Source organism: Triticum aestivum, chromosome 5A, assembly GCF_018294505.1.
Source record: "Triticum aestivum cultivar Chinese Spring chromosome 5A, IWGSC CS RefSeq v2.1, whole genome shotgun sequence".
Lineage (NCBI taxonomy): Eukaryota > Viridiplantae > Streptophyta > Magnoliopsida > Poales > Poaceae > Triticum > Triticum aestivum.
This window is the reverse complement of record NC_057806.1, coordinates 436469051-436479261: the sequence shown is the minus strand read 5'-3', so window position 1 is coordinate 436479261 and position 10211 is coordinate 436469051. Positions and strand designations below refer to the sequence as shown.

The 10211-nt window shown below is 44.7% G+C and overlaps 2 protein-coding genes across 3 annotated transcripts; one reads left to right on the top strand and one right to left on the bottom strand.

Annotated features, from left to right (window-relative positions):
• Window positions 1-1514: 1514 nt before the first annotated feature.
• Window positions 1515-2479, bottom strand: LOC542772 (low molecular mass early light-inducible protein HV90, chloroplastic). The gene is made up of 2 exons (XM_044525489.1): window positions 2179-2479; window positions 1515-2095 (listed from the first exon to the last, which is right to left on the bottom strand). The coding sequence occupies exons 1-2, from the start codon at window positions 2347-2349 to the stop codon at window positions 1742-1744; spliced, it is 525 nt and encodes a 174-aa protein (XP_044381424.1). The 5' UTR covers window positions 2350-2479; the 3' UTR covers window positions 1515-1741.
• Window positions 2480-6016: 3537 nt separating this feature from the next.
• LOC123103808 (uncharacterized) lies at window positions 6017-9726 on the top strand. 2 transcript variants are annotated; one of them, XM_044525488.1, is made up of 2 exons: window positions 6017-7006; window positions 9280-9726. In XM_044525488.1, the coding sequence occupies exon 1, from the start codon at window positions 6021-6023 to the stop codon at window positions 6948-6950; it is 930 nt and encodes a 309-aa protein (XP_044381423.1). In that variant the 5' UTR covers window positions 6017-6020; the 3' UTR covers window positions 6951-7006; window positions 9280-9726. The 2 variants fall into 2 exon arrangements, 1 of the variants encoding a protein (XP_044381423.1); XR_006449983.1 differs by lacking the exon at window positions 6017-7006 and adding an exon at window positions 7013-9180.
• The last annotated feature ends 485 nt before the right edge of the window (window positions 9727-10211 follow it).

The window sequence follows — 10211 nt, the reverse complement described above, 5'->3', positions numbered from 1 at the left end:
TGAGCTACAAGGTGCCGAACCCTTCTGCCTGTGGAGGGGGGTGGCTTATATAGAGTGCGCCAGGACCCCAGCCAGCCCACGTAGGAGAGGGTTTAAGGTGAGTTAAGTCTGGGGCGTTACTGATAACGCCCCACATAAAGTGCCTTTACTATCATAAAGTCTACTTGATTACAGGCCGTTGCAGTGCAGAGTGCCTCTTGACCTCCTGGTGGTCAAGTGAGTCTTCGTGGTCGAGTCCTTCAGACCAGTCGAGTGAGTCCTCATTGGTCGACTAGAAGGCGACCTCTTCTAAGGATGTCTTGGGGTAAGTTACTTGGATCAGGTCCATGACCCTACCCTAGGTACATAACCCCATCACTTTGCTCATGAGCTTTTTTTGTTGAATATTGACCCATTTTCCCCATCTTCTTTTGATTCCTTTGAATCTATTTTTTTTTTGTCTTTCTAGTGGTATCAAACAACCGCTCAATATTTTATCTACCCCTTCAGGAAATGAATATTCGCACGAAATATTCGGACTTCCGTATGGCTTTCTTTTCACTTTACTCGGAGCAGACCACCTAGTAGACTTATTGTCAAGCAAATTTAGGGATGAAGATCTTGGCAATATGCAATTCTTGAAGAACGAACAGAAAATGAACAACTTCTGTTTGGCATTTTGGAGTAAATTCTTTCGTTCCTCGATGCTCAATCAAAACTTCTTTTTATTATGAAATCTTTCTCTAGGCTCTCGTATTCGTCCTCCGAGTCTTCCTCTAAAGTCATCTATTTGTCCTCTGAGCATTCCTCGGGGTTGCCATATTCGTCTTCCGGGACTTCCTCTAGAGTTTCATATTCGTCATCTTGGGTCATATATATCCTTTATGGGCTCTTATATTCATCTTCCGAGTCTTCCTCTAAAGTCCTATATTCATTCTTTGAAATCCCATATTTGTCTTCTAGGGTTTCATATTCACAGTCGTCTTTTAGGATTCCGTATATTTAGATTCTTCTAGGCTTTCTTATTCTTCCTGTTGAGTCTTGTATTCGTTTTTTAGGGTCTCATAGTCCTATTTTATATTCTTGAACCCATTTATATTGACTGTATCATGCAATACGCAAAAAAAAAAGGTATTTCTACTTAAAACACCCATAAAGGGCGATTTCGTAATCCCGAACATGATAATAGTTTTTATTCTCTTGTTCTTGATGATATTGTAATAGAATACTGAAATAATTTCTACGCCATTTGGCGTAAAAATCTGAATTATCATGAAAAATAGAAGGATGGATAAAATTTAATTGCTCGTATTAACTGATACTAAATCACAATGTGCATGAAATGTACTGTACTAGTTAACTGTAAAATAAAGTTTGTGCGAATGCTACAAGAGCAAAGTATGAAATGTACTGTACTAGTTAATTGTAAAGTCAAGTTTGGGTGAATGCTACAAGAGCAAAGTTGAGTTTAAGATTCTCTCTCCGAAATTTAGGATGCGGGATTAGCCATGCATCCCCTATCTGACTATCGGCCATTTTTAAGGAATCCAACTGTATAATTTCATTTTTCATATCTGAGACAAGGTACCTTCATAAGCCTATTATATTCCAATCCATCTCTAATTCAGCTCCCGGTAGCATATGAACTATGTATCTGTAATTAGTACTATAAAGAATACGAGGATGATCAGTTCTCATCATTTACATGTCCTACTAACTAAGTACAGTTTGTGTTGTCCGGTCGACAACAAAGCTATTAGTTTTACACGTTGATGAAGGGCGCGCCAGTGATGATCTCCGTTGCCGCCAGAGCGACGAGTCCGAGCATGGCGAAGCGGCCGTTCCAGAGCTCCGCGTTGGCGTTCATGATGATACCGGCTCTGCCCTCGGCGCTCTCTCCTTGGAGCAGCGGCACCAGAGAAGATACGGATAGCACCGCCACGGAGTAGGCGAACCACGCCTGCCCGGTGCCGCTGCCGAGCTGCGAAAGGAGCCCGTCGCCGCGCCCTGCCTCCACGGCGAGCGCCGTCACGAAACCCACCATGGCCAGGCGCCCATTAATGCGCTCCGGCGCAGGGCCGCTGAACGCCAGCGCGTCCCAGATAGAGGTGCTCGCCTGTGCCGTGAACAAATATCAGAAAACTGTCACTCGGCTGAGTTTAGCGACGGCGCCGTGCCGCTTATACAGTTGGTACGTACCTTGGGTTTGTTTGGCGGTGGTGCGCTCGGGCCCCCGGTCTGTGCCCTGACGACGAGGGCGCGTCTGCCCAGCGCTGGCAGAGACTGGGCGCCGAAGCGGCTAGCCGAGCAGCGCGGCAGGACGGCGGCGCCGGCGCCGGCAAAGGAGCTCATGGCCATCATGATCGCCATTAATCAGCTGCGGACAGGAGGTGCACGAAGGACAGAAGAAGCTACAGATGCTGCAACAGGCAAGAAAACTGCTAGATGATTGCTAGTGGAGTGCTACTTGCTGCTGTGTCGCCGAGTGTTGTTTACTGATGTATTGTTCCGTGTGAGAGGGCACAATTTATAGGCCGTGCTCCACGCAAGCCAACCCATGACGAGCTGAGCGCGGTGGCGGCGACCGTGCCCACGTCGCGAGCAGCTCTCGGCCGTGAATTATCCTCTACGTGGAGCGAACCAGTGAGTACGCGGACGTGGAGGCCACCATGCTGAGGGCAACGCCAAACTGCAGACAGACAAGTTGGAAGCTTGTGTCGACGCACAGATCTTAAAGAGGCACGTGTGGACCAGAAGCTTTTTTTTAAGCTCGTGTGGACCAGAAGCTGAACTTTGGCATTTTTCTTTGTTTCTTACTTTGGTTTTCTTTATTTATATTTGATTTTTTTTCTTTTCCTTTTTCTAAACAAAACACATTTCTATACATTATACATTTTTAGTATACATGAGGAATATTTTTGATACATGTCTAACATTTTCCAAATACTACATGGTTAAAAAATAACTATATAATTTGATGTCTAACTGTTTTCATACACATTATGCATTTTTGGTATACATAAAAAACGTTTTTATACATGTTTAATATTTTTTTTAAAAACTTTATTAATCTTTCTTTCAAATACTTGTTTAAAAAATGAATAAGTGTTAAACATTTTTCAATACAAGCTGAAACATTTTTTTAATGGTACAAAACTTTTTTGTAAAAACTATGCAAACATTTTATTAAACAATATAAACATGTTTCAAAATTTCAGAAACATATTTTCCAAACGCGTGAACATTTTTTATATGTAAATTACATTTTTTGAATGGTACAAAACATTTTCTTTAATTATATGGAAAAAATACAATGAATAATATTTGCAAAAAATATCACATACATTTTTTAAACTCGTGAACTTTTTTCTGATGTCACAGACATTTGTTAGTGCTTAAATTGTTTTTAAGAAGTTATACTAACAAAATATATACACTATGTTAACATTTACAAATTCGTAGTAAACTTTAAAAAAAAGTATATTAAGTTTTTAAATACATGTACTACTCCCTCCAATTCTATGTATGTGTCGTGGTTTAGTTGAGATTTGAAATAAAATCATGACTCTTATTTTATATCGGATAAAGTATAATATTTTCAAGAATATAAACAAAAAGAATAAGAGAATAGAAAAAACTATTAACAAAATTGATGTATGTGTACCTGCATGATTATGAGCCGGACCATTTCGGGTGTCCTTGAGGCTAGACGTTGCTTGTGTCTCGCCGATTCCACCAAACATTGTGTGCATATTGGTGCCGTTATGCAACATGAGGATTTGTGTGCAAACAAACTGGTGCAGTACATGGCCCAAAGCATGTATTCCCCGCAGGATCTACCAGGCCAACTTCCAAGGAAGCCGAAAAATAGTGCTAGTAATCAAACACGTCCTAAGAAACTAGATGATACTACACACGTTGTTGCGAAATATTTTGCAATATATTTTTAATAAAGATTGGTTGTATGAAACATGCATATTTGGAGTAATATGAGAACTAAAACTAAAAATGCATATGATTCATTGTGTTTGATTATTTTATTATCATAAAATATTTATTAAATTTAAATATAATAACAAATTTAAATATTTATTAAATATAAATATCATAATAATTGAAGATTCTCATGCATGTTTGCATGTTGAGGTGAAGTTTTTTCCATGCATGATACATGATGAGATGACATGCTTGCATATGAGAGAAATGTGATAGTGAGGAGTAACTATTTAAATATAGAAAAATCAGGATCGTCTTCTTTTTGCATCCACCCACGGCATGACATGAGCAGTACACATGGTTGTCTCAAGATCTCTGTCTGGCCGGAGTTTCAACAAGCGGAGATAAACCTGGAAAAAAATGTTGTGATCCCATCCCCTTCGTAGGACATGCCGCCGTGAACAAACGCTAAGCACACCAAACTGAGTGTCTAACAATCGATACGACTCGTCAACACAACCCTGAGGATGAACATAGATATGGGGGAAGCCAAAGAACCATTGTTACCATTGTCGTTTTCGCTCCAGCTTACCATGATGAAAAACTCAAAAACCCTATGAAAAACGGACCAAGAGACTCGGATCTGGGTCCCCTCATTCTCTGACCGCCACAACGATTTTTGGAGGCAAGTGGAACCTGTGATGGCACCCGCGGGTCGAGGGGAAAAGATAGGCTCCTCCTCTTTGGCAACCCTTAGAAAAATGATTTCTAGATAACGACCTTTTTTTACTACAATGTGTTTCGTGTTTAAAATAAAATACAACAGCGGCAACAATTTCATCTCTGAATAGATGATTTTACAATCTGAACATTCCCACTGTTTGTTTTTGTGTTGCGAAAATGATTCATTGGCGTGTTTTTCCCTTGTGTTGCGGAAATGATTCATTGGTGTGTTTTCCCTTGTGTTGCGGACAGTGCCATAGCCAGAATAGCCGCACACCCAAGGCCATCCTCGTTGCTACAGTGTTTAGTGTAGCTACAGTGCACTCACGTAGCTACAGTAGCGAACATTTTCATCAGCACGGCCCTGGTAGCCCGGAGCCTGGCTACGCCCCTGGTTGCGGAAGTGTTTTAGCTTTTTCTTCATACAAATTGATTTTGTGAGAGTACACCTGCCCAACCATTTTCTGCATTTTAAATTGCCTTAGATGATTTACTGGTTTTTGCTTTGATTTCTGATGCCCATGCCAAACTAATGTGTGAAAAATGAGGACAACTCAATCGGGCATTGGTTATTTACATGTTAATTTGTGTTGGGCAGTATACTTGGAAAAGTGGAAAAATGAAGGACATCACTCCCTTTTCCACCTCCATCTCATCGTCGAATAAGGGTTCTCCAGTTCCTTCTCCATTTGGTCATCATCTTCAATGCCGGCGAGGAGCGCGGATTATTTTTTTCCTGACGATCTGCTGGATGGGGCGGGTGGTGTGAGCGGCAAGGTGGCATCAGTGAGATGGTGGAGCCGGTGTTGAGAGGCCTTTCGTTCTTCCAGCTTCCCCTTTGTCATGGTGGTGGCCCTCTCGGCGCTGTCGCCAAGCTTGGAAGATTGTGTAGGTGCATGTGTGGTTTGTGGACTCCGGATCTGTTGGTTCTCGTTGGTATGGGCGTCTCGATAAGCCGGCGCAAGTGGTGGCACTATGTCGATCCGGATCTTCTTCAACATGCTGGCCTATTGGGCCAAGGATGGTGACTTCTCGTCGTCAGCAGTCCGTGCGCATGACCAAGGTTATCATTGGCTCTGGAAGGGAGTGGTGGCGCCAGCGGCGGCGGTGTGCCCTCATCCCGCGTCGACGATGTTTCTGGATTGTTTCTTCAAAATGTTCGTTGTAATTTCCTTATTTTGCGGGGTGCGTTGTACCACTGCTTACTTTTAATATATGGTCCTTTTCGTAAAAAAAATTAAGGAAGAAAACGATTATAATTTTTTTAAAGAGATTATATTTCAAAGAAGACTTGCCCGCGAAAAAAAAATCAAAGAAGACAAAAAGGATAAAGGAGTAAATAAGGACCAAAAACAAGTACCCCAGCCGCTGCCTTGACGGAGATGGCGTTCCCGGTGGCTGTCCCACGCCCGAGACCCATCCTCCATCTGGACCGTTTCCACCTCACCCCCATCCGCGCCGCCGCGGCAAGAACCCCCGTTCCCCAGCCCCTCCCCGACGAGCTCCAGCTCGTCGCCGACGTCCGCTCCCCGCACAACCACATCCGCGTCGCCGACGTCTCCCCGCGCGCTGCCGGCCACCCCCTCGCCGGCGCGCGCCTCCTCCTCCTCGACGGCCCGGGCAACATCCACTCCGTCTCCTTCCCTCGTCGCCCCTACTGCCCCCTCACTTCCACCTACTTCGACGTCTTCGCCACCCTCCCGCCTCTCCTCCCGCGCCCATCCCTCGCCGTCCTCGGCTTCGGCGCGGGCTCCGCCGCGCGCGCCCTCCTCCATTTCTACCCGGACATATCCGTCCATGGCTGGGAACTCGACCCCTCCGTCATCGCCGTCGCCCGGGACTTCTTCAGCCTCGCGGAGCTCGAAAGGGACCACGCCGGCAGGCTGGTCATCCACGTCGGCGACGCGCTGGAGGCCGAGGCCGTGCCGGGGGGCTTCGGCGGCGTGCTGGTGGATCTGTTCGCCAACGGGAGCGTGCTGCCGGAGCTCCAAAAGGCGGACACTTGGCGCCAGATAGGCGCGATGGTAGCGCCGGGAGGGAGGATGATGGTGAACTGCGGCGGGGGCTGCGTGGAGGCGGAGGAGGAGGGGAGAGACGGCGAGGCAGTGAAGGATGCGACGCTGCGGGCGATGGTGGCAGCGTTCGGGGAGGGAATGGTGGCGGTGCTGAGCGTGGATGAAAGTTGGGTGGCGATGACAGCGCCGGTGGCGCGGGCATTGGAGGAGGCGGCGGCGTGGAAGGCTAGGCTGCCGCCGGAGCTGGGCCACTATATTGACATGTGGAAGCCGCACAATGGCAATGGTGATGCATGAATAGATGGGGATTATGCAGTGGTTCTCTGTGCAAGAATGCAGAGTGATTTCTGTAAGTAAGCGCACCACATTACTGAATTCTTCTTGTCCCTATTACCTATACATTCTTGGAATTCATTGACTAGTGACTAACAGGGCATGCCAACTAGAGAAAATGAAACTATATCTAAGCTATTTAAAATGTAATTGTCACAAAATGAGTGGTCTAAATCTATGACAAATTGTTTTTTCTGTGGTATGGAACTATGGATAGTGTCTGCTGAAATCTCTAATAACCAGATGGTAAATCAATGTGTGTGATCACAAATGTGAATTGGCAAGAAAGAAAGATTCTAAAGGCACAACAAGATTTCAGATCCGATGAGCTGTCAGTTATTTTAAAACCTGTTCAAATCACAATTTAATAGTTCAAAATTTCGGTATTATCTCAAATGTGGAGGAGAGCAAAGGTGTTGTGTTTCATTGTTTAAGATTTGTTAGTGGAGTTCGTGCAACTAAATATCCCCGCTTCACTGGTATGTAGTTATTCAGAACGATTGTGGTAACTGATAACAGCATAAAATCCAGATCTCTTCTGTACAAACTGTAGTGATTTATTTGTTACTAACTTCTGTTGTGCTGATTTGGTATTTGCCGTCTAAGATGCAAACTTGTAGATTTTGACAGTACAGTTCTGGAAGAGAAAATATTTGGGATTTTTCAGCTGCTTTCTCAATTAAGTCACACATTGCATGCTGCATTTTTGTACCTAACTTTAATGTCAAGTACTCCCTCCGTTCACAAATACTCCCTCCGTCCTAAAATAAGTGTCGCTGATTTAGTGCAACAACTTTGCACTAAATCAGCGACACTTATTTTAGGACGGAGGGAGTATAAGATGTTCTAACTTTTTTCTGAATCGGGTGTATATAGACACGCATTAGTGTGTTTGTCACTCATTTCAGTCCTACGTAGTCCATATTATATCCAAAACATCTTGTATTTGTGAACGGATGGAGTAGTTAACTGACCTAGTTTAAAAGACCAAGGATCACATCCTTTTTAAGCTCAAGGGAAAAAACAGAGCCACATTGGAAGGCAAGATGTAACAGTCTAAAAGGTTACATTGAACTTCATATGTCGATGTGTGGAGACAATTCCCTGCAAAAAGCATCAAACTGCGTATGATTATAGCAAGTTAACCCTGTTGGTATTCCTTTTTTCTCCTTTATCTTTATTTTTCAAGCGTTGACCATTCCCTTCAACAGGCACATCAAACTGCAGATGATTATAACAAGCTTTCAAAAATTGGCTCAGACACTACATGTTGCGTTTTTTCCAGCAATTTTCACGTCTTCGGTAGCTAAATTATCTACTCCTCTCTACAGACATTAATTAAGCCCTGACAAAAACAGAGTCGGCGTAGACAGACTTCATGTAAATGGATATTTGAGGAAACAGAAAACAGTTAGTTTGCTATCTAGTACTCCCTCTGTCCGGAAATACTTGTCCTAGAAATGGTTGTATCTAGACTTATTTTAGTTATAGATACATCCATTTTATCCATTTTTAAGACAAATATTTCCGGACGGAGGGAGTACTTGATTAAGTCAATTAGATTTAATGCTAGTTTCCCTCTTTAATAAACTCAACAAAGAACAGAAAAGATGTGCTGCATGGAAAAGTCCCACCCAACAGCTTGTAAAGTTGCATTTCGATTTAAAGCATGCATTGCAACAGCCGATTCCCTCCAAAATGCGTCCGAACTAGTTGACCTTTACATACGCATTCCTTGTGCTCTTTTATTCCCCTTTTCATACAAAGAAAGACAAGGTTGTTCTTTCCTTCCTCCTCATCTTTTCTCCTTTGATCCCTTTCCTTTTTCGCTTTTGCTCCTGCCCACACGCCTGAGTAAAACTATTTTCGCCCCCAAACCGAGCGCTTTGCCTTTGCATCTTGCTAATCATGCCCTTCAGCGTTCTTGAAAGAAGGCAAAGCTTGCGCTAATGGATCGGAAAGAGCTCATCTCCCTCTTTTCATTTCCCGTGCAACTTCCTCAGATTCCTCTCCCGTGCACTGACTGACTGTTTCAGTAGCATCTCTCCTCTTTCTTTCTATGCTTTGGCAAACATCTTTTTCTGTTCCTTTTCACTGGCTTATAAACACAGGCGTTGCATTGCACAGTCGGGCTGTCGTATCGATCCGTTATCGCTTGAAGTTTCGGCTACCTAGCTAACTGGTAGAGTAGTGCGTACGTGCAGGACCTTCCTCTTCTTTCACATCCGTTCTTTGTTCTTTGATTTGAGATTTGAGTTGACACTTGTAACTCTGTTTGTTTTTCCGTTTGCAGGCAGGGTGCAGCATGGGTTTTCAGAGAAAGATTCTTCTGCCCGAGAGAGCCACCATCCAGAAGACCGACGCTGGAACTCTGCAGCCGCTGAAGATGAAGCGGCCTCGTGACGGTGAGGACGAAGGCGCTTCGGGGCCGCTGACGCCGACGGCGAACAGCGCAGGGACCGCGCATCCGCGCTGCCCGCCGGCGCCGCCGAAGAAGCCGAGGCTCGTGCTGGGGTGCAGCCTGGACGGGTTCAAGGTTGTGAGCATCATGGACTTGCGTTGCTTCCTTCGTTGACGAGCCACCTTGCTTGCTTGTTTGTTTGTCTTTTTAGTTAGAGAAGAGAGGGGGTTTTGTTTTGGTGTTTTTGTGCTCTTCAACTCTTCTTTTTAACCGGAATAAGCCTGTACATTTGCAATGAATAGCTGTGCGTCAAGAGCAATGGATCGGTTTCAACAGTCACCCGTGTCATTCATTCCCAATCCCTGGGTTTCAGCATTCACTGCGTCTTGGACGATAATGGAGCCAGGAATTGAGTTTATCCGAAATGAATACGCAAGTCTTATTATATCTTTCTGAACACGGTAAGGTCTTAATTTTTTGTAAGGCATTAGATCAAGAAACGTATGCATTAGATCAAGAAAGTTTACCGGTGCTTTCCTGCCTGCAAAGGCTCCGCTTCCGCGTATGCACACACAACACGTGTTTCTCTAAGATGTTTCCATTAGCTCGCGCTAGAAACAAAGCCCGAATTTAACACGGTGCTGCGCTTCTGGTCCGTACCGTAGGTGCTGGAGTCCGCGGATGCTTCCCAACTTTTCTAGAGTATCTGTTTGGCGTTTCATGATGAAGCCCTTGTCCGCACGTCCGCTACCTCGCTCCACGTAGATGGTAACCCACGGCCGGGAGCAGCTCGCGACGTGGGCACCGCCGCGGCCACCGCGCGC